This window comes from Coturnix japonica, chromosome 4 (genome assembly GCF_054131305.1).
Source record: "Coturnix japonica strain WE chromosome 4, WE-NBRP24, whole genome shotgun sequence".
NCBI lineage: Eukaryota > Metazoa > Chordata > Aves > Galliformes > Phasianidae > Coturnix > Coturnix japonica.
This window is the reverse complement of record NC_140666.1, coordinates 87,581,042-87,604,768: the sequence shown is the minus strand read 5'-3', so window position 1 is coordinate 87,604,768 and position 23,727 is coordinate 87,581,042. Positions and strand designations below refer to the sequence as shown.

Below are 23,727 nucleotides of genomic sequence, written 5' to 3'. Positions count from 1 at the left end.
GGCTGTGGATAGTAACAAATTCATTTTATGCTGGAAGAACAAATTGCTCACATTACTATGTACAAATAATTTGAATAATCTGTTTTCTAAATATTTTTAATTATGTAAAATTAATGAGACACATTGGAAATGGGTTTATACATATATATATATTTAGTTTAAGATGTGAGAAGTCAAACTGTGCCTTGTTTATTGTGTTATTCTTTAGTTTCAGTTGAACAAATTAGTAACAACATATTAAATTAACATGAAAATGCCAGCTATGAGCTCAGTCTAAAGTAGAATTTGGTCCTCACCAAAAGCCTCTGTAAGGTATGGAAAGGCACAGCCTATGATGTTTAGTTGGGGATTTCAGAACAACCCATAAAAATAAACAGCTTAATACCATATATCATTAATTTATTTATTCAGATGTTTACAAGTGTGATTGGTGTGTTAAGAGCTTTAATCAGAAACATGTTCTTGGGTAATTTCTTCACAAATCATTTGTAGAAAGGGTTACTTAATTTGTTAGTCTGTCCCGTATACTAATTACCAAATATTGGAAATAAAAAGCACTCCTAAGGATGACATTTGAAGCAGTGGTTCACTTAAATGGTGGAAAGATTTTAGAAGAGAAAAACATAATCTCATGCTATTCCTTGCCTTTCCAATGTTTATATGGACATTATTAGCTCAAGGACATTGCAGGCTCGCTGAGAATGCAACCAAATAGTGTTCATTTCTGCTTCAAGCCACCAGGTTTCTTCTGTGTTTTTTGTTTGTTTGTTTGTTTGTTTGTTTTTGTGTGTGTGTGTGTTTGTGTGTGTGTGTGAAAGAGAGGAAATTAAAAAAGAAACACAAATAGTCCCAATGAGAAGTTTGACATTATCTCAACAAGAATCGGAGCACAGCTCCTTTTCGTTCCTCAGCAGCCCCTCTTTGATCATCCAGCTTAGTTTCTCCTTTGGTCCACAGAAGTGCTTGGGTAGGAATGCTATAAGATGGAAACAGAACATGGTCTGTTATTATTCATAATGGTCTGCATTATGCAGAAGATTGGGTAAAAATCTCTCTCTTTTTAAATGATTTTAAATGATGTCCTACAGAAGATAGAGGAAGCAGTGTCTTAGCAAGGACAACCTGTGCGTACTGCAAACATGGGGATGGGTGGGTCCACTCCAGCCTCAGCTTATCCACATGCATGCGGCCATGGCTGGAAACTACAAAAGGCCATGTCCACCCCACAGTGTGCCCCATCAGCCATTGCTCCTAAATGAGCACCTTTTTTAATCCAAAAGATTTTAGAGGTAGGTAGACTCAATTAGTTCCCTGTTCCCATTTCTGTACAACCATTCCTTTTTTAATGCCTATTTTTTTTTACACCTGTGGTGTCTTGTACAAGGAGTACCAAAGTTTATTTTTCTTTATCTTATGAATATTTCTGTTTCTAGAGTGTACGCTTTAGCCCCTGTCACACTCCATATCCTTCTATTGGAGGTCAGCGTGAGCATGTCACAAAATCATACCTCTGCTGTAAACCAGCTTCGGCTCTGACTGATGACAAGCAACAAAGAAGGAATACAGCAGGCAGCTTAATGAGGAGTAGCACAGTAACAGTGATATAATTTGAAGTCACATAACGTTGTGAACGGAAAAAGAGGAGGCGTGTGTTTGCTTTAAAATCGATTGCCGGTGTGTTGCCATTCACTTTGCAGTAACCCTGTGTGGACTGGCCACTAGAGGGGGAATGGGTACGCGATTTGCTGTTGTGCTGAAGCCGAAGGTCCGGGTTCTTTGCTCCTTTTACTAAAACTTTCTCAATTCTTTCAGCCTTTTGCTTGTCAGCAGCTTATCTTTATCACCCGCTTAAAGTCTTTCATAGCTTATGCTTAACAGAGCTAGGGACGATTTTCTAACAGAAGGCAGAGTAATATCAATCTATTTAATTTCTGAAATGCTGTTCAGTTGTGCATACATTTTAGATATTATTTAACCTTTCTTTTTTTTCTCTCTCTGTTTTTTAATCTCCACACACTGAGCAGAGTTTCAATGCAATATCCTGAATAATAGTTGTTCAATTATTGCATATAACTTACGTTTTCACTGCATGCATGAACAGCTTTCCTTCTATTGCGTCTTTTGCGTTGTATTTGACAATTGAGAATTTCATCCATCAAATCTTATGCAATCGTCAGGTTTTGGAAGTCCGTCTGCACACCCTCCTGATTTTCATTACTTTTTGTAGCATAAGTAATCCGTCATTTGAAAAGCATTGTCAAATATTTCCTGATTGTTGCCAGGATGATTCAGCAGCCCTGGCCTCGTAAGCATGCTGCACTCCCTGTTTTGCTGTATTGAGTGAAAAAGTCACTGTAGTTTTTGGTGCCTAGTTAGTTTTCTATGATTATGGAGCTTGTCTTGCTTATGGGAGCCTGAATATCTTTTAAATGAGTTTGTTAAAAAGATCTTGCCCTTGCTCCACAAAAGCCCAGTCAATTTATCCCTTTTGTATGATATTACAGACGTTAACAGATCTTTAAACTAAGTTAAAAGCTACTGTTTAAGATTTATCGCTTCATTAGGATAATCTCTATTCGGGTTCAAGATAGGGTAAGTATTTGGTGCAACAGCTGCACTTAGAAGAAATAAGTACTTTTAGCATCTCCTCCACTTTAATTTTGCACTTCCTTTTTTGTTGTTTTGTTGTTTGTTTGTTTTTTAAATCTTGATAAATACCATTTTGTCCTAATGATTTGCCAATTTAACATCTCACTTACTTGAAAACAATGGCTTTGATGTAGATTTTAGTGTTTGTTTCAAGTTTGATTTTCCAGAATTTATTCATCAAATTCTCATTAAGAGTTGTCATTAACAGCCATAACATGACTCCTTTGCTAATGAAAAATGACAGATTGGGGCTAGGTTGTGCTTCATAACAGGAAAACATAACTAGGGAAAAAAAATAGGGAACTTTTCATCTCCCTTTTTTATGAAAGACATGAAATGTGACTTCCAAAAAAGAACTTAAGGGGACATTTGTGAGGAAAATATTTCTTCTGTTAGCTAGAATAAGTGCATAATGCCTAACAGTTGCTGTTATCAGGGAACTATACACATAAAACCAATAGAATAGAATTTAGTTGAGCCTGCACATGCTTCCCATCGAAGAAATACAACTATTGATTTGGCATGTTTAACATAAAGCAAAAATCAAAGGTCTGGTGTTGTGCATAGCCATAGAATCATAGAATGGCTTAGATTTAAAGGGAACTTAAAGCCTGTGCAGCCACAATCATTGCTGTGGGCTGGGTGTCACCCACCAGATCAGGCTGCCCAGGGCCCCATCCAATCTGGCCTTGGGCACCTCCAGGCATGGGACATCTACAGCTTCTTGTTCAAGAAATGTTTGGATGTTGTGCTAAGGGACATTGTTTAGTTGGGAAATATTAATAACAGGTGGACAGTTGGACTGAATGATACTGAAGGTCTTTTCCAAACTTGGTGATTCTGTGACTCTCTGAGCAGCCTGTGCGTTTGTCTCACCAGTCTCTCAGTAAGTAATTTCTTCCTAACATCTAACCTAAATTTCCCCTCTTGCCCATATTAAACCTCATTTAGCCCACATGGGCCTACTTTTCTGGTTTAATTGGACTTAATGGATTGCTGTCTTCCCCACTGCAAATCCATGCTTTTTTGTTCTCAGTATGTCATTAAATATTGCCACAGGTATTTACTATCCCCTGATGTCTCCTGTGTTGGTTACAACCTCATTCTCTTCCTGGTTCACCTGCTGTGGGCACCTGTCCCCTTTTCTTTTAGCAGTTTTCCTACATCTTGTGTAATTCACCTTTCTGCAGCTGATGCTCAATGCCCTTCACCTTCTGCAGCCCTAAGCTTCACAACGTGCAGTGTCTTTTGGTTTAGCAGGTCCCCCTTTTTCCCTCCCCAGAGTGAATTTGTAATGCATTTCTTCCACTCATTTATTGTCTCCATCATTTCTTTGTGGTTAGGGCCATAGGGCTCACATTCACTTTATTAGTTTACAGCAATTAGGTGTTTAAATTCATCACAAGCAGTTGTTTGGGGAATTCAACTCACAGCAGCAGTGGGTTTGAAGATGAAGGCAGTTGCATATGCAGAGAAATACAGAATGTCCAATATGAAGTGATATTTACATGGAATTAAGGTAAACATTTGACATGTTTGCCTCTTTAGTATGAAGATTGCAAACCTGTAAGCAGCAGCCACAAATTTCTGTTTGCTGTTGGAAAATTGCTTTGGGAAATAATCTGGATTGGAGAAGTCAATTCTTTGTCAATATGAATTTTAGGATGGAGCAAAGTTTGAAAAAAAAGGAGGCAAAAAATCCCAAGGTTGTTTATCTCATTATTATTACTTAGTATTTACCAGACCTCTTGGCAAGCCAGACTGTCAGCAGAGGTATTTGGTTAGAGACAGGTTTGGGTTTACTCCCAGGAGCATGCTTTGCTCTCAGCTTGCAAACAGGTTTGATTGCAGATGTGTTTCACGAGGCTGGCAGCTGATGAAGGAATCCAAACCTCTGGAATTCTACAGCTGTGGGCAGTTCTTGCAGTTTAGTTTGGGATTTTCAGTGCTCCCCTCCCAGCAACCTTTGATTCACTCTGCCCGTGACATTCTGGGAATGGAAAATGGGAGAATGGGTAAGATAGGATAAAAAATTAGAAGGATTTAATATACTTTAAAGGATATTTAGCAGTCTGTTTTCGTGCCGAGTCCCTCAGTTGTTAGGATGCTTGCTCATACCTCTTTGTAACCACTAGGGTACAGAGGTGTGCTGCTTTACTGAGATTTATTATTTATAAGCTGCATCACCTTCATTGGATAAGCCCTTTTAGTCAGTCTGATCTGTCCACACGTTTATTTCTTTCTTTATGTTAAATCTCAGATTTTACTGAAAATACAATTTTAAGTCTTCAGCACTGTGCTCTGGTTTGCAATTAGGACAAGAGTATGTCTGGGAAAAAAAAAAAGAAAAAAAGGCCAGAAATTTTGCAGAGGGTGAGCTTAGTTTCCAGGCGTGCCAATCAGATAAATCTGCTGTGCTCAAAATGGTAATTCTGTGATGAAGTCGATTTTTATACTCACCTATTATCTTTGAAATCTTGGGTTTAGGCTCTGTTAGCTCAGTCACGGCACGGGATCAGTCGGGTTCCCATAGCACCCATGCTGAAGGACATCTCTGGCTGTAGTTACTGTGTGAGGATGTGAAGAACACGAGAGCAGCAAAATGGTTTAAAATTAAAAGTGCCTTAGCAGCATAGTATGTGCTGTTTGCCAAGCACAGGCGCACACGATGCTGTTCTTTAGCCACTGCAGCCTGCTACATTTCCCTCTCTCACCCAACTGTCACACCAGCAAAGGCGAGTTGGAGCAGTAATTGGCTTAAAGGCTGAATAATTGCTCCTGAATGCCAACAAGTGACGTTATCTTTGTAACAAAAACAATTGCCATGTTCTCACGGAAGTACAGATTTCACTGCAAATGGGTTTGCTTTAAAGCAGCCACACTGCAATAAAATTACAGTGCTCTGCAGCATTCAGCTTGGCTCTTCACAGCCACCCACCCGATTACAGGCTCTGTCATGCCAGCAGAAGATTGTTGCTTGGTTTCTGTAATATTTTTGTAGCTTTGCTTCCCTCTAGATAACTTTAGAGGTGGATTGTGCTCACTCCTTTCCTTTCATCAGATTTCTCTGCTGTAAAAAAGAAGTAAACTGGTGGATGGAAAGTCTTTTATGTGGCTCTAAATATACTTTTCTGTTGGCTTTTACATACATTCTAATACCATAATAGCTCTGGTTTATGTCAGTAATTCTGTAAAAGGTTAATCTCTAAATCACCAGCATTTCCTAAATTCCTAATGAACTTTGTGTTTGGAAAGGAACCTGTATAAATGCTCAATTTGATAATATTAGAATGGGTTGAGCGGGTCAAAGAAAAGTATAACCTCCATGCATGGAGATAAATTGGATCCAGCAAAAATACCTCAGATATGTTTTGTCATAATAGCTATGAATACAGAGGCTGAATATGAGGGAGAGTGAGCATGGATATATTTAGCAGCAGAATCTGCTCACCATCCCCTTCTCTTTAAATGAGTGTTTCTTAAAGGATGGAAGAAAATGAGATAAGCTGGTTATAAAAGCCTGATTTCCTAGAAAGTGAATGGTAAGCTGTGCTGAGGGTAGATAGGAAGTCCAGGTAGCAAAAGTAGTGAAATAGGCAGTGGAAAAGTGAACAAACATAGAATCATAGTATCATTAAGGTTGGAAAAGACCTATAAGATCAAGTCCAACCATCAGTCCATCCCCACTATGCCCACTAACCCATGTCAAAACATGTGTATGTTTGAAAAGACAGAAAGAGAGAGAGGGGCTGGGTGACTTGTTCAAACCACTGCTGTTTGCCCTTGCCATGTGGGAGGTGAAGGCACTGAAAAATCTCATTTACCTGGAGTGTGTGGTGGTCCCCTCGTCTTCTCACCAGGTTTCATCTTCCCTTTCATCTGTGCCCTTGCCCCTTCCTTTTCTCTTTCTCGTTCAGTGTAGCTGGTTGCTGTGGTGCCTTCCTCTCCAGGAGCTGTTTCATCCCTGCTTGCACAGATTTTAAAACTGCTTTCTTCACCCACCTTCAGTCTTGGTTTTCATCTGTGCTGGTCCTTTAGATTTACCATCTTTTGAATGAAAAGGCAGAAGAAGCCAAACCACTGCTTCATTTCCTTTTCATTTCTCCTGTCCTTTCTCTCATTTTCTGTCACCTCTACATTTCTGTTACTATTATTACTATTATTATTATTATTATTATTATTATTATCATAGTACTACTAATAAGCTTCCTAATTAAATACTTATTTGCCATTCTGAATACCACTGGAGAAGCTGGAGGGAAGGGATGTTCAGAGCATCCTTTTGCTATTAATGCAGAACCAGACATGTTCAAGAAACAAATTTAATCCATCTCAAAAGCAAATGAGAAGCTCTTTACTGGAGCCAAAGAAAACAACCAACTAGGTGCACTTCAAGTACCCCTCAGCATCTTTTTCATAGAATCACTGAGCATCTACTACAGCATACAAAAATATCCTTAGGTATCAGTAATGATTTTTTTCACCCATGTGCAAGGCAGTTATATACCCAAGCATAGAGCCGCATCTTCACACTGCCCAAGCCTTTTCAATACTCAGACAGCATGGTAAAGGAGGGAATTTGCACCCTTAACACAGAATTTCTTTGTATTTTTATATATTCAGGCCAGAAGCAGAATGTGATACATTAGCATTGATTCTGTGGTTTCATATCACTTTCTTTTTTCTTTTTTCTTTTTTTTTAGTACAGAATAAAAGGAAAAAAGACAGAAAGGAAAATAAATTATCCCTTATATACATTCAAAGCATACACAGCAACAGTTCCTTCATCACTGGGTGCACTGTGAGTGTGTATTGATGTTAGCAGCAAGAGATTGCATATTAGAGATCTATAACACTGATAGCGTTAACCATCCTCAAAAATGATGGCTCTTTCTCATGCCTTTCACCCTGCCTTGGATGTTAAGAACACTAAAAAAAAAAAAAAAAAAAAAAAAAAAAAAAAGAAGAAAATAATGTTAATTACCTAATTATAAAAGGCAGATTAGTCTGTTAAGTGGAACGTTCAAAGGGGACTATTTAAAATATTTTAGTTCCTTTGATATTTCATAATAATCTGAACAAGAAACTGTCACATCTAACCCCAAAAGTCTCTTTCTTTTTTTCTCCCTTTTTCTTCCTTTTTTTTCTTTTTTCTTTTTGTAGCCATAGAGTGAGCCAGGGTAAGGGGATCAAGAGAGAGGGAATGACATATGTCTGGACAGCTGGTAAACATGAAGTCTGAAAGGAATAGAGAGGGGAAAATGTATTCTTGCAGTTGCCATAAATACATTACAAATGGAAGACTTTTCATATATACCAATGCAAGCAGCCAGTTGCAGGATGAATAACTGGGTTTGTAAGAGCTGAAATGAAATGAAATCTTTGTGTCCTTTTTATTGTCCATGTTTTTGTCTCATAAACTTTTAGAATAAATGTGGGCAGCTATTGGAACAGCTCTGTACCATGGAACAGGTGGCATCCTTCTTTCCACAAGTAGATGAGTATCCAGATATCTGGAGATCATCAGGGGGCTGTCTCTAGAAGACATTACCCTTATAAAAGATTTTTGCATGAAGATTGTGAAACAGCTCATTTTTGTCAGTTTAATAAAGGGCAGTCCTCTCCATGGAGGGTTCATCCATCATCCTGCTGGGGTAGCAAGCCGTTGGTGGTCATTACCTCTCTCCAGGAGCAATGGCAACAGGCAATCCTGAAATTCACCCTCACTTCTGGAATCACTGCCCCTTGAAAGCCAAATGTTCTGTTCAGTTTACTCAAGCTGTCACTCGAGCATGAAGCACGGGGTGAATAAATTGCAAAGGCAGAATTGCTCACATCTTGCAAACTTTGCTTGAGGTTGCTAACACCAATAAACAACAGGAATCATTCCAGAGGTCTGTGTTTAAAATACAACCCACAGCTATGCTAAAAAATACATAGAAATACAAGCACAGGATAATTGTTGGTCAATATCAGATTTGCATCAGATTTACAGGGCTAAAAACATGACAGCACTAATACATTCCCTTTGAGTAACAGGGGGTCACTATGGAAAGAAAGATTTTGGTTGTTTTTTCCTTCTTTTTTTTCCTTTTTTCTTTTTTTAACCTTATATAAACAATATGTTAACAGTCTTGGTTGGTTTTGGAAGCTTTCTGGCATTTATCTGTAATCAGTCCTTCTGACTGCAGTGCTGGATGTTGATTTGAGGAATGTATAATGTAGTCCAAAGTTAACCTTAGATCTGTGTTGATTTCAGAGAGAGGGTTTTAAAGGGGAAAATACACATTTCTGGTCTCAGTCAGCATGGCATAAAGTAATTTCTCCCCTGACTTACAGTACCTTTGCTCATAGGTTCCTCTATTGAGAGTTCCTATATTGAGAATTTGGGGATGGATCAGATCCCTCTGTGTTTGAGGCAAAGAAACAGAAGCGTACAGTTGTTTAAGCAGATAAAGGGCCAGTTTGACAGCTTGTTTCAAACCTGGAGGTAATTTTTCAGTGGCTTTGATTTAAAATGTCTATTTTTATTAAAATTCTCCTGAAGAATCCTCTCCCAGTGCATATTCTCATTGATCTTATCGATGACATTATAGTCTCTTTAAATATTTTTTTTAATTTTACTAGAAGGCTATCTCGTATTTAATATTAAATAGAGTGATGGTTGTACAAAGTAGAGGAAGCTATAAGTTTTGACCCCTTAAAAATAGAGTCAGTTAGGAAAAATATAAACCTCATTCTTTATGGTTAAAATTAGCAGCTAAAAAGCTGGTGTGCAGTAAAAAAAAATTACATGAGCTGTGCCTAATCTCTTCCTTGTAAGACTGCTGTATCCTTTAAAGAGTAGGTAGCATTCTGTCTGATTTCTGGAGTTTTCCTCTCTTGCATCTTAGGGAGAGGGAAATATGTACAAAGCATAAAAAAAAAATAAATGGTTCCTGGTTCTCTATCTGCAGCATTTTATTAGCATGTTATGCTATATGGAGAGAAATTCAAGATGCTCTGCCTGCTGTTATAAAACTGCTTCACCTTCATTAGTATGAGGAGAGTTGTTGGAAAGATCAAGCAGTAGGTTGTTCATGTACTAGAATGAAAAATCCAAAATACAAGGAAAGGAAGCCTTTATTTAAGGGCAGTCAGAATAAAGCAGTTGTGTGATTCTACATTATCAAATCACTGTTCATACCCATAAATCCCATGGATCAATCATTGGTAGGGAGGGTTCCTATGCTTTCAGCTTCTGTGTGGGTTCCAGGCTGTTTTGTTGGTGAGGCCAGTGAGGGGCACAAGGTGAGCTTTGGTAGCATATGCCAGTGAACCCAGATGTATGCTTGGGTAGCTCTGTCCCACTCACAGCCCCAGACATACACAGGTTGCACCACTGAGCACTGAACTGCTCCTGCTCACCTCTCAGTGTGTCTCTACAGTGCATAAAGCAAAGGTTTCTTTGCTCTGGTCATAGTTTAGAGCAAGCATAAGAGTGGAAAATGCTAGCAAAAGGCCTTACACTTAGGGTTTTCTCATATTTTTTGTTTTAAAGAAGATGATGACTAGCACTTTTTCAGCAGCATTTCAATTGTTTGGTTCTTTACAAGACTTTGCAATATTATCTATTTTGATTTTAAAAAAATAAAAATATACTTTTAGGGGTTACAATACAGTTTTTATGGCTCTTACAGCAAAATACAAGTGAGCTGTGCTTAAAAACCCTTCTGACACCCAGTCCTAGGGCATGGGCAGAACTTCAGACCCTCTGGAGTGCACTGGCTGCACTAACATCCAGTTACAGGTAGCACAGGAACACAAATTGAATTCTGGTGTCATGCTTAATATTGCCAATAAAATGATGGAACTGAATGTGCACTAATTACAATGGGTAGCCATTGGGTTAATTTTTATCAGCCTGTTTTATGTGGCTTCTTTGCTCCAAGGCTTTCATTTCAACACTCAGAACGAAGAGAAAAAATGTTAAACTGTTGCATTTTGTATACAGGGAACAACTCAGGTAATATACACCAGTCTGTAAAAACTGTAAATGCTATTTTTTTTTATTTTAAACATTTTCCTTAGTTTACAAAAGATCAATAATCAGTACCTTTTTTACACTCTCAGTTTCCTGAATATTGACAGATCTTCAAAGGGAGTATTAGCATAGGAAATCTTAAGATTGACTGTCCTGAAGATTTTAAGACATGATAAAGCTAAAATATCAAGTTCTGCCAACAGCTCCTCCTGTGATTTCAGCAGAGGAATGCCCGCAAAATCCTCAGCAAAGCCCCGCAAACCCCCCACTCTGCTCCCTGTCTGCGCGCCGCTATTTGGTTGCACACTGTGTAAATCCCCAAGGCAAATCACACCTCGCACTCCCTCGCTGGCTGCTGGTGACAAGAGCAAGATCCGTACTCGTTAATGATCACCAGGGCTCCCTCGATGTGGTTGGGTTTGTAATCAACATAATACTCCTGGGCTGACATGGCAGCCATTTGATGCATGGTCTGTTTCTGCTTCTGCTTCCTACGTTGTGTTACAAAGCACTGTCTTAGTTGCCTTATGCTGGCTGGAAAGCACTTCCAAGAGACGTACAACACTAAAACCACAATGAGGAAGCTAAAAATCAGTGCCATGGTCCCTGTCACCACCTTGTGAATTTGCACGGCGTTCTCCGCGCCTTCGCCGGGCAGCGTCACGGTGATGGCGTACGTCGTCGGCTCCTCGTCGGCCTCTGGCACGTAGGCCGTGGCGGCAGCTGAGCCATAGCCAAACATTTGGTCGCTGTTGTTGGTCACGGGGGACAGGGTGTTGATACTGGTGGGGTCGACTGTGTCCTCACACAGGTGGAAAGCATAGACCGCATCCAAAACGTCCTCACCCTGCGCGTACTCGGGGGTAGCACAGAGCAGGTTGCTGTCGTAGCGGCCCTTGAAGCTGCTCAGCCATGAGGCCAGGGCGCAGACGTTGCGGCCACAGTCCCAGGTGTTGGCCGACAGGCTGATGCTCGTGAGAGACTTCCAGGAGTCCAGGATGCGCGAGTCGATGTAGGTCAGCCGGTTGGAGTCCAGCTGCAGGGACTTGAGGTGAGGCACACTTTCGAAGACGTGAGGTTCGATGTACTCTATTTCGTTGCCAGAGAGATCCAGTTTTTCCAGTTGCCATATCCAGTCCAAAGTGTTGACGACAATGGTGACTTTATTCCGTCGCAAGCAGAGCGAGTGCAGGGAGATGAGCCTGGGGAAGTGGGCTAAATTCACCTTCACCAAGTCATTGTGCTCGAGGTGCAGCTCGGTGAGCTTAAACAAGCCCGCAAAAGAGTTTCGAGCCAGGCTCTTTAACTGATTGTATCCTATGTCTAGAAACTTCAGGCTGCGACAGTCCTGAAAAATTCTCACCGGCACAAACTTGATGGCGTTTGACCGCATGTGCAAAGTCGTGAGTTTTCTCAGCCCATGAAACAGGTCGGGCTCCAATGACTGCAGGTTGTTGTACGATAAATCCACACTGCGCAAGTTTGGCATGGGTCGGAACGTGTTGTTGGGCAGTTGGGTGATTTTGTTGGAACTCAGGGTGAGCTCCTTAACTCGCCGCAATTTTTGAAAGGCATTCCCCTCCACTGAGCAAATGTGATTGTGATCCAGATAGAGCCACGTGAGCTGCATTAACCCTGTGAACTGTCCGTCATGCAGCTCTGAAAGGCTGTTGTACCGCAGAGACAAGCCCATCATGCCCGACAGGTTGCGAGGCATCTCTGTGAGATTCAGTGATTCACAGTACAAAAGCCTGCCCTCACACCGACATAGCTGTGGACACCCACTATTCACGGCTGGAAGCATTTTAGAAAAGATACCCAGCATACACAATATCAACCCCGGGGGCTTCCTCAGCAGCCAGTTTAAACAGAGACCGATAAGAAGGAAATCCATTAGCAAGAATATTTCCAAATATGCTCGAGAATGTCCATTGAATCTTTTCAAATTCTACATCATATTTTATTTAAGAGGAAAAACAACAACAAGAAAGAAAATAAACAACAACAACAATAACCAAAAAAAAAAAAAAAAGCCCAGACCAAAGCAAAACAGCAAACGGAACAAACACAGAGCCAAATATTTCACTTTACAGCATGCAGGAGCTGCGCAGCATTAAAGTTCACAGACATTCAAAGGTAAAATGATACCGATTTTGTTCATGTTAAAGGCTGCAGCAAAGAAAAAAAAATCTTTCTTCATGAAAGAATTTAATTAAAAAGTGTCTTACCCACCCTTTTCCAGAGAGTGACAACCTCCATTCAGTTGCTTCCTTTGTGTTTGGACTAATTATATGCAGAGCTAAAAAAGACCCCTCTGTGCTACAAATTCGGTCCCTTTCAGAGCTGTGCAAGGCTGGCAAGCTCACAATGTCTCACTTCGCTTCTGCTCAAAGAGCTCAAGGCTTGTCCAGCTAGCTTTTAGCTGACTCCTAGGACCTGCAAGTTTCAGAACTATGTGCATGAGCTTGATCTTCTGCTTCTCCCTCTGTCCTTTTCTCTGCAGTTAACACTGTGGCGTGAAAAAAACTCCAAACTCTTTACTAACGACTCCACAGGATTTGGCAATCTGTTTAATGTCCATCATTTGCAACGACCATTGACCGGCACAACCTTTACTCCATAGAGAGATTACCATGCATTCACTGACCGGCTAAGGGTAGCTTTATTTCCCATTCTTTGTTCGCTTTGCTTGTTAGGTGATGCTTAGAGCAGAGAGACAGCAAGAATCCTTTCCCTTCAGCCGAGCAGTATGTTGGTAGAGCATGCAGAGGCACCTAGTGTTCACTGAGTGTCGTAAGCTGCTCATGATTGTACGCCTGCACTGTGCATCTCAGACATGGGCAGATGGAAAAGGGGTGGGCATAAAACCAAACGCTGGAGCGAACCAGGAAAGTAATATATGCTCTTTGATGAAATGGAAAATACTTTAAGCCTATCTCTCCATTTCTCAAACACGCACGCACACACAGCCGCACAAATCATCAACAGCGAGGCAGTGCTAAGTAGGAAGCTTGAGAATTAGGATTCTTTTATTATCATTATAATTATTATTTGCTTTTGTTTAAAGTCTGAATGTATAAGCCATTAGCTGGGGACAGGGAGATACTTGATTTCTTGGTTTGAGAAGGAAAATATGAACCAGTATCGTCGGATTGCTTTTTCTCTGTAAATCTGAGGATATTTGCCTTTTGGAGACTTTGGGTTTAAAGGGAGGGGTGTGGGGGGGTGGAACGTGTTTTTATTCTGACATTGTCTAAATAGAGGATGATTTGAAATTCTGTGCATTCTTTCTGATAGAAATGCAGCCAGAGCTCTGCAAATAGGAACGTCTGCTATCCTATAAGCTTTAATTACATTTGGTCTTTTTCCATCCTGCATATTCTCTGTGTGTTCAGCACATGCCTCTCCTAAAGGCTTGCTTTTGTCTTTTTTTTTTTCTTTTCTTTCTTTTCTTTCTTTCTTTCCTTATATATACATATATATATTCTTTTATTATTATTATTATTTCTTTATTTATTTATTTTTCTTCAGTGTATGCTACGGCACACAAAACTATCTATTATTCTTGCAGCATAAAGAATACTGGGTGTTCAGAATCAGATCAGCATATAGGTTACTCTGACTGTGTCGGCAGCATGCAAAGAAGGGGTGGAAAACCCAGTCACTTCCTAAGTTCTGCAGATTGTGTTGCTTTTTGTTCCATGCACCGAAATAATTTTTGCCTGGTAATTTGCAGCCCTCATTATCAATGGGAAATGCATCTGCAATGAGCTCTCTCTCTAATTTTTACCGACTGAAAAACATACAATACTTACTTCTGTCAGGAAAACGCTGGCCATCTCCTTTTCCCGTTATGAAATAGAATCTAAAGGCTGTGTGTTGATGAATGCGATCAGAGCTGACAGCTTGCAATCCTGCATGAATCCTCTATGAAGAAGTTTCGCTCGGAAATACAAGTATTGCAGAAGATTGTGCTGATTTTCTCCTTAAGCCAAGATTGGTTGCAAAGTACTGGAGGCAGGACAAAAATGTTACATTTCCTTTCTTTTTCACAGCCATGTTCACATTTAAGTCTTCTTTTTTTCGGAGTATTTGTTGCAGAGGTGCAGAATGCTGGAGCTGTGCATGTGTGTGAGCGTGGCTGGCTGCTGTCTGTGTGTGTGTTGGTATAGATCAAGGAATGCAGTAATTTGATGCAGCAGAAGTTGTTTTACAGAAGTCTCAGTGAACTTAGTCTCTCGTTCATAACAAATCACTGAAAGAGATTTGTTACAAATATATTTGCTATAACCACTCTTTAATAAATGACAAATGTTAACCACTCGCTCTGCAGTCTCAGAACCCTGGAATCGATGCACTTTAATACTCCCAATCTGGTATATTCATTCACATCCTTCTGCTTCTCACATTTCTGGGGTCTCAAAGAAAAAGGTGATGCTTTAATATTGCATGAACCTCTTGTATGTTGTAGTAAGGCAAGAGAGCTGAATGTGCTCTCCCTCTCCCATGATTGTGCTGTCTTGTTCAAAGCAGGCTGTTTATGCAAGTGTCCACTGGTTGCAGTACACCTTAATTCTGTTTCTCAGTACACAGAAGGAGGAAGGAAAGCAACTGGGAGAAAGAGCACAGAAGCAGAAGTGGTTAAAAACACCTTTGTGCAAGAATGATGCATTCTAGCTTGCATTTCCAAATATTTTGATGCAATTAGTAGGGAGGGTGAAAAAGACTATTTTTAAGTTTCTAAACATCAAATAAAGGTTCACAGCATTAAGGTTGTATCCCTTAAATACTGCAACCCTGTAAGTCTTGTTGAGGTGGATCTTAAGGCCGTCTCCCATTTAACAGTTTGGGGATAGATCTCCCAAAGTAGCCCTAAAAATTTCCATCCTGTATTCAAGGAAAGCTGACATTTTCTGCAAAGCAGATGACGATAATGATCACTTAGTTACCATCCAAACATTACGTATAAAATGAAGCATGCCACTTTAAGAGATGAAACTCCATGATACATCACTGTGAAGAGCTGTGTTCTTTTTTCTGCAATGGTTCTTGCAATTGCCTGGGATACATTTTGTGTCCTAACCAATCTGCCTATTGCCATGCTGGCATATAATCTATTATCATTTGGTTACCAGAGGTAGAAATTAGAATAGACAGTAGAAAACCTATCTAGCATTAGCTGGAAGGCTGACAACTAGAATTAGGAACCCAGAATTAATGGCCCTAAGCAGAATCTCACAGCTCTGTCAGAGCTATATTGCATGAGAGACTTTGCTGTTATTTGTCCAAAAATGTGTTTGTAAAAAAACAATCCAGGTAGTTTTTAAACTAGAGACCTCCCTGTGTGTTGGGAGCTGTGATGCTGAGGTAGAGTGATATTCAAGTGCAAGAAATGGGGCATGAGAATCTGAACAGAAAAGTGCGGGTCAATCTTCTGCTTAGCCCTGAAATAACTTTGTAAATTTGTTTTTCTTCTATATTTTGTATTTTTTATTTTTTTAAATGTACTTCTTCTCGTTATGGAACAGGGAATCCATTTTGAACTTGATTGTAACACAAAGGGCTTAATTTCCACTGTTTGAGCTGTTATCACAGCCAAACTGTCAAGTTTACACATTTTCTGAAGTTTCAGAGCCTCTGGCAAATCTCTATAAATTAGTGCATTTAAATTAGCTTTATTAAATGTGCTATTATAAACCAATCTTAAGAAGCACAAACTAAGTTTCTAAGTATTTAAGAGAGATTGATTAAATCAATGTAAAGTAGGTTACAGAAGAGTGACTTGAGTTAAACTTTTACTGGTAAGCTATTTATTGGAGTCATCCCAAGTTTAAGAGAGTGGGAACAGGGTGAGTAAAATCACAATCTTGACCCTAATGTCTAAATATATATGCATAAGTTTTAATGTATTAACTACCACCACCACCCATAAATCTTCTTGTTTATTGTACATATGTACATATGTGGAGTATGTGAATATAGAGTATATGGTGAGTATTCCTCTTCCTTCTGTTTTTTTTTGGTTTTTTTTTTTTTTTCCCTGAGTGGTTTCTATCAGTATAATAAAAAGTGGAGCTTTTAGTGGTGATTTTAATTTCCTTTCATGAATGGACAGACTCAAAGCTTGATCTTACAAAGTAGTCTTTAATTTTCAGGTGCAATGAACCATAGCATTTCATATAAAGGAAACATTTAAAAACAGAAAAGAGAAGGAAGAGTTGTGACTCCAAGTAAAGCAAATTAAAACTGTTATTTCTCTAATGTTCATATCCTACCCTTTGGTCAGCTCTCCCTTCTATATAGAATTTAGGGTTTCAGGCAATAAGAAGGCCATCACCTATATAACTTGTCTCTTTTAGGAATTGTAAAAATGAACTCTATTATCTTGACCAAAATAGTGCTGGACACTCCCGATGCCAAAGTAAGAGTCATAACTACCATTTATTTCTTGCAGTGCTGAACAGACAAGTTGGATTTGATACTGCATTTAAGCAGTAGATATTCTTATGTAAATCATCTCATTGTTTTTGACAATGCAATAAACACTTTTTATCTCTCAGTACAGCCACTCTGATATCATCATCAGCCATACTGAATAGCAGACATTCATGTATAGCTCTAAAGTCACTCATGGAAGAGACCTATGTGTTGAATTGCCAGTGTGGCACAGAAATGTCTTAGGAAAATGCATCTGTGGTAAGATGAAGAGCCTCTCTCACCTTTTCATTATTTGCAGAATACTTGATTAAGCCATTGAGTTACTAATTCTCTTAGGTATCAGTGAAAGTTGTCTGTGGATTTCTGAACATTTCTGTGATGTCAAAGCACTGGGCAATGTTACTAGTTGTGAATGTCTAGGTATAATGGAAAAATGAGTAGTTATAAAAATAGAAGTACTGTCCTTTTTCATTAATCATCATATTCTTGAAGATCATTTTAGCATCTTCATCAACCAAAGATTTGTTCTACAGTCAGGTTACCCTCTAGTTGAAACTCTTGCTTCACATGTAAACAAAAAGAGTAAACAAAGAATATTGCAGCTTATCCATACGCATGAATATATCTGCTTTGTCCTCTTCCACTTTTCTTAGTTCATCTGTAAGGTTTATTTTTTTGTTTGTTTGTTTTTAATAAACTATGACACTAACTGCTTTCTCATTTGTTTTTCAAGACTGGTTTGAACTTAAATTCTATTTTCTTACTTGGATGCAGCTAACCCAAGATGACTGGAGAAACCACCTTGTTTTGGTTGTTTGGTTGGTTAATTTATCACTGTTAGATTCATTAACCCTAAGACAGACTGAATAATGTTTCATCTCTGAAAACAAAGTGGTAGAATAGCAGAGTTGTTTAGAACTATGAGAAATGTCCATAGTAGCCAAATTAGTTATGTCTCTAAACCATCTTGTACCCATGACTTAGGCTGATGCTACATTCCAGTCCACTGGAATGACATGTGTCACTCAGAAGGATTGCAAGTTTCAGTTGGGGACATGGATATAGATATGCCAACAAGCCCCTTCTGTACTGAAGTCATATGAGGATTGCATCCTAATGTAAAACAGATCAACATTGCTGTTCCTGGCAATCTCTTGGAAAGTCTTTTTACACGTGAATGAACCGCTCTTGGAATATTTTCCCAGAGCAGAAAATCTGTTATTTTCAGTAGTAGACAAATTTTTGTTCTTTATCCATTTCTTTTGCTTCTTTCCAAATGTATTTTAATGTACAGTCATAAAAAAAATAACTAATCTTATGGTGACCTCTGTAGGTACCTTACTACAACAAATGTAGACTGGTACTGAAGCTGCTGCTAAACTAGCATTTAGGTATCAAACAAACACTTTTAGAATCATAAAATTCTATAACAGAATCAGAGAATGGCTTGAGTTGGAAGAGACCTCAATGATCACCTAGTTCTAATACCACCACTCCCCAGGCAGTTTTCTTCCATCACAGAAGGTTTTATTCTAAAAGACTCCAAAGGAGTCATTGTGAGGAAACTGGGAAACTACTTTTGGATCCTGCTGCATGGAAGTTCTTAGTTCTGACTCTTGAAATTACTGAAGACCTGAACAATATGAGCTAAATCTGGAATCATAGAAATAGATGTTGGATTGTAGCAGAGTGCCTATAGCAAGCAGGCAATCAGCTCCTTGGCAGACTGTATTATTCTCAGTTATTCTCAATGTGCTTGTTGGTATATCTTGGCAGCTAAAGAAGGCAGTATTTTTATGTTTCCCTCCTTCTGCTCTGATGAGATCCATAATCTGAAGGGAAAACTCAGGCTAAAATCTGTTGAATTGCAGTTGGTTTTGTGATACATTTTATTGGGATATTGGAGGGTATCTGAATCATCACACAGAATTCACAAAGCATTAAACAACTTGAAAATTCACATTTCACGTAGAAGTCACTGTAATTTTTGCAAACTTAAAGAAGACGGTTGGTTGACTACCTGAAATATTTATGGCTTAATTACGTATTATTTGCAACTGATGTAATGTCTAAGAGTAATAATCATGGGTCATGAGTCTCAGAAGGACATATTTAACGGCATAACAAAAGATGCCATGCCTTCTTAAAATAGAGGATAACCTGACCTGTTTTATAAACAACTTAAAAATAATGAGGCAATATCAAGTATATTTGTAAGATAGAGGCGTGAAGTGTGTGGTATATATGTAATCTTAGACACCTAGCTCTTCTCAATGACTAATTTAGTTTGGTAAGAACCAATGGCAAGTTGTTATTGAAGCCTTTCTGCCTCTCGTTCAGTTTCATTTCAATTTGTCTGTCTCTCTATACTTAAGACTGATGACTGTGCAATCAGAGCTCTGTGTCAATCCTTCACTCTCACTAAATGTATAGAAAGATACACTCAACTGAATGAGTATGCCTAAAGATCCTGAATATATCTGAAAAGATATACAAGGAGTCTGTAAATCATATAAAGAGTGTACATAGAAAATAAAGCTGTACTACATTACCTATACATAATATATATATGTTTTTAGAGGTGAAATGGTGAATTTCTTGTACTTCTGTAATATTAATTCTTTAACATTCATGTTATATGAAGAACTTGCTGTTCCTTAATACTCAGTTTGTATTTTAAACAAGTGGAAAAACACAATCAACTCAAAAAGACGGGAAACGATCAGCCTGTTTTTCAAGATATAGGATATTTTTCTGTGCTTGGAGACCATTTTTAAAGAACACTTGGCTTACTTCTGCTCTTTTTTTGTAGTGCAAATTAATTATAATTTGACAAGAGAGTGCTTGTTTTTTTCTTTGGATTTGGTGTAGTGCCAAGCTTTATTAGTTAGAGCTTCTAAATCAAAATCAAAGGTCAGTATCTGTGAAATGCCTGTGGCTCAAGATATATTGTAGATCTTTCCCCATTTTTTAGAAATTTCTGTTTTTGAAAAGGTGTTTAATTGGATACTGTATGTTGCACACATGGCTGTGGAAGAGTAACCATCTCTCATGATTATAGCAGTAATATGACAAAGAGCAATCCTAAATATGTGACAAATGACTGATGTGAGACCCGTGAATTATGTCCTTTGACGCAGTCTATAAATACAGGCTGAGAGTTTACTTCCCACGGGATGTTGTACCTGGTGATTTCCTTTCTCCTTCCAGCCATGTAGATTTTGGGTAGAGATGCTACTATGAAATATCCCCAGTATTGTCTTCCATCCACCTGGAACATATCCTGCCATCACCACACACACTGCTCAAGCAGGGCCATTTAGGTAATGAGCAAGTAAAGGACTATCGATGGTTGAGGGAGCTGTGGTAGTGTTCTGAATATGTCAGAATTCAGTTGCTGAGCAGTAAGAGACACTTCAAGGTAGTGAGCTTTTAAAAACGTACCATCCCGAAAGCTATGATATGTGTTGTGATCCTCACTCTGCTACTTCTATTTGCATTGCACTTTTTTTTTTTTGCTTATTCTCTGACCTTACTCTTCCTACATCTAATGTGTTGTTTTTTCTGTTTCCAACTCTCGATCTCAAGGCTTGTCTCTTCCTGTATAGCACCTAGCATAGCAGGAGTCTGTTTTTGCTATGTGCTAATGAATGTGACAGTAATCAACACAGCATGGTTATTCAAGGCAATAATAGCTGGATAAGAACAAGTGAATTACAGTTGTACCGGATAAGCAGCCTATAAAATTGAGGTTTGGTCATATCTTTCTTCTGCCTGTTGTTAGCTGAGCTTGGACCACACACTGACGTGAGGTCAGCAGAAACCCCTTCAAGCTGTTTTCTTGGCCATAAGGACCATGAAGACATTGAGCTTCAGAAGTCTTTGATGATGGAATGGGATAAAGCATCTGTAAGGCCAGAGGTAGCAAATGAAATTGGGTGGTAATTACTTCTTTACTTTCTGCCCAGTTTACATAGAAGCTTCAAGGCAGTTATCACTCCATCACATTTAATGAAACACGCACACACAAAAACAAGCAAACAAAGAAAACCACAAATAAAACAAATAAAAAATTAATAGATGCTTCTTCTCCATGGTCCTCGGTCTGGTGGATGATGGATCTTGCTGTATGCTTCTGCAGCATCACAGAGTAACGCTGACCTTGGGAAACTTCCCTGAAGCACATTCAGCTGAGTCTTTTGAGATATGTTCTTTGACTTTCTGGATTTTCTGGCACCGTTGTGTCCATTAAATACTGATTAGATTTCAGAAATCCAAGAGACCAAATAATGCTATCATCTGTTCCCTACTTATCTTAATAATATTGCCAGTAATATTCCAATATATCAATTCCAGGATATTCTAGAGCTAACCTGATGCATAAAATATATGGACAGGATGCTTTTTTGTTTCAGAGGCAGAACAGAACCAGTTTATGGATTGGATTTTGCTATATTGCCTAGAGATGATGATAAAAAGTGAATTAGCTGCTTTCAAGGACTGTTAGAAAAATACATCAGTTTTCATAATGTTTGATGAATTGCTTACAGTACTTGTTTTACTTAAAACTGCAATTAAAGATTGCCCTCTAGTCAAAAGAAAAATGTGATAAAAATGTGACTTGAAACCAGGCAGAAAATTTTCTGAAGCCCTTTGGGATTAATTCCAGTAATTATTCAATCTGACGTTTTCGAGAGAAATAACCCTTTATGTATGAACTCCATTAATCATAATAACATAGTTCACATGTCAGAGACTTCTGTCCTGTCACTTTGTATAAAATATTTAGTAAGAGACTAATAAACATCTTCGCTGTAGTTGAGAAAATATAGAACTGCTTTTAAAACATCCCACTGCATTTGAATTGGTGTTACGTAGGTTTTGGTCTTGTGAGGTGGGACCTGTTGTGCTTATGTCTACAAAAGTGCTGAACTTCCAGACTGTGGTTGTCACTGACATCATGTCTCCTGCTAATTTTGTGCAGTTTCATTCATAACACCTCAAGGACTTGTTTGCTTTCTTGTCTTCTCTGACCAGTTATGGAGACATTTATTTAGTCTACCTGTCCTGCTGTAAACATTACTTTTATGTATTTCTGTATATAAATAATGTGGAATTTTTTTACATGAGTTATATGTAGAAAACTACATCATCTACAAGCAGAAGAGTAAATACTGTTTTTCTTGCATGTGAACTTACTGCATATTATTGCCACTGCACAATGAATATTGAGTATCTGTCTCTGATGATAAGCAACTCTAAGAAGATTGGCGTTATGTCTGTCATTGTTTCATCAACTGAGGATATTCTGTGATATTTTCTTGCATAAAGAAGTGGTGATTTCAAATTGTGGCTCTGATTAGATACTCCTATTTGAAGAGTTTACCATTCTCCGTGTTTCACATTCTGACATTGTTTTGTGCTTTTGAAGCTGGAAAGTGGAATTATCTGTGCTCTGATGAGAAGTGATAAGTATAATCTTTTGCTGAACGTGGATAAAAGACTTAGGCAAATGAGATTGCTTCAGCACTGCTTTCTCATGCATCTCCTGACTTGTTCATCAGCTAAAACTGGAGAATAATTCCATGTCTTTGGAGGTCTCCTTTATTATTTTTTTGTTTAGGAGCAGTACACAATATATCTGAACTGTTACTTTGACTAATGCCTTCAGTGCCAAATTTTTACATGTCAGTTGTCATTCTTTGCACACTCCAGTAGATGGCAACTCCAGTCTTCTTGACATTTAATCTCCATTCAAACCAGAAATATTTTCTGTCCCCCCCCCCCCCTCCCGCCACTGCATCTCACCTATATAAACAGCCAAGACTTTCACAGAAACGTGATTCACTTTTGCTTTTATTGAAATCACTGCACAGTATCTGAACTCAAATAGTACCTAAAGAAAAAGAAAGAAAGAAAAAAGAAAAGAGACTCATAAGCACCAATTCTCCTAGATCATAAAACACACACTGATTCCTTCATAACTTTAGAAAATATTTTAGGAGTTTTCATAAAATGGCTGAGCACCTGTTCTATTTTTACTTCTCATGTGAAACAAATGGCAGAAAATCCAACACGCTTTGATTGGAGTCTGATGACTTGACTGAACCACACAGCCCATCCTACCCCATCCTTCCTGTCAAAGTATTTACTTGCCCTATACACAGTAATTACGAGAGTAAGGTTTTTAAAAGTTTAAATGATATTTGTTTATGAATACAGTGATGGTGAGGATTGACTTGGGTGAGGAGAAGAGCAGGACCACAAGTTTACTGTCGGAGAGGAGCTTTTTCTCATTTTCCCCTTGGTGCTTCAGTTCTGTGCCATCAATTTTGTTATTAAAACATCCACATAGAGGAGACTATTTCTCCATTTTCCCCTGCTGACTTTCACAACATACTTGAGTGGAGAATGTAGAGGCATAAAACAAGGCATCTCTCTGTGAGTGAATGCCAGACATCAGCAGGCACAAAAGGTTGTGATTGTTCTGCCTGGGATAGAGACTAATGATCATAACAGTCGCACAAAGGATCTTTTCTCTAACTCTCTGTATAAAGACTGTAGTTTAATTTTCTAATCACTTTCCCTGTCTACCAAGGTTTTATTTTGCAGTTGAA

At 38.7% G+C, this 23,727-nt stretch overlaps 2 protein-coding genes and 1 long non-coding RNA gene across 11 annotated transcripts in view; 1 reads left to right on the top strand and 2 right to left on the bottom strand.

The window, feature by feature from the left end:
• The window catches only part of CTNNA2 (catenin alpha 2), a 425,826-nt gene that overhangs the window by 272,906 nt on the left and 129,193 nt on the right, over positions 1 to 23,727 (top strand). The window contains exon 1 of one of the 6 annotated variants that reach the window (XM_085545877.1): positions 13,531 to 13,674. The exons of the other annotated variants lie outside the window; for them this stretch is intronic. The gene's annotated coding sequence lies outside the window, so the exon portion shown is untranslated. Of the gene's footprint in view, positions 1 to 13,530; positions 13,675 to 23,727 lie in introns of those variants that run through there. 6 annotated transcript variants of the gene reach the window in all.
• LOC146761179 (uncharacterized) lies at positions 811 to 6,728 on the bottom strand. 3 transcript variants are annotated; one of them, XR_014945555.1, is made up of 4 exons: positions 6,474 to 6,616; positions 5,110 to 5,216; positions 4,395 to 4,639; positions 811 to 976 (listed from the first exon to the last, which is right to left on the bottom strand). It is a non-coding gene; the product is annotated as an uncharacterized LOC146761179 (long non-coding RNA). The 3 variants fall into 3 exon arrangements; XR_004307205.2 differs by lacking the exon at positions 6,474 to 6,616 and having other exon boundaries at positions 4,390 to 4,639; positions 5,110 to 5,354; XR_014945554.1 differs by lacking the exon at positions 811 to 976 and having other exon boundaries at positions 3,945 to 4,639; positions 6,474 to 6,728.
• On the bottom strand, positions 10,677 to 14,834 carry LRRTM1 (leucine rich repeat transmembrane neuronal 1). 2 transcript variants are annotated; one of them, XM_015862653.3, is made up of 2 exons: positions 14,488 to 14,834; positions 10,677 to 12,620 (listed from the first exon to the last, which is right to left on the bottom strand). In XM_015862653.3, the coding sequence occupies exons 1-2, from the start codon at positions 14,509 to 14,511 to the stop codon at positions 11,001 to 11,003; spliced, it is 1,644 nt and encodes a 547-aa protein (XP_015718139.1). In that variant the 5' UTR covers positions 14,512 to 14,834; the 3' UTR covers positions 10,677 to 11,000. The 2 variants fall into 2 exon arrangements, with proteins under 2 accessions (XP_015718139.1, XP_085402004.1); XM_085545878.1 differs by lacking the exon at positions 14,488 to 14,834 and adding an exon at positions 12,905 to 13,423.

What these genes read in the sequence shown, in the direction of transcription:
- LRRTM1 (XM_085545878.1), bottom strand. Translation starts at nt 12,931, where the DNA reads ATGGAGGTTGTCACTCTCTGGAAAAGG. An exon ending in TTGTCACTCTCTGGAAAAGG is followed by an intron (nt 12,621 to 12,904) that starts GTGGGTAAGACA and finishes AATATGATGTAG; the next exon opens with AATTTGAAAAGATTCAATGG.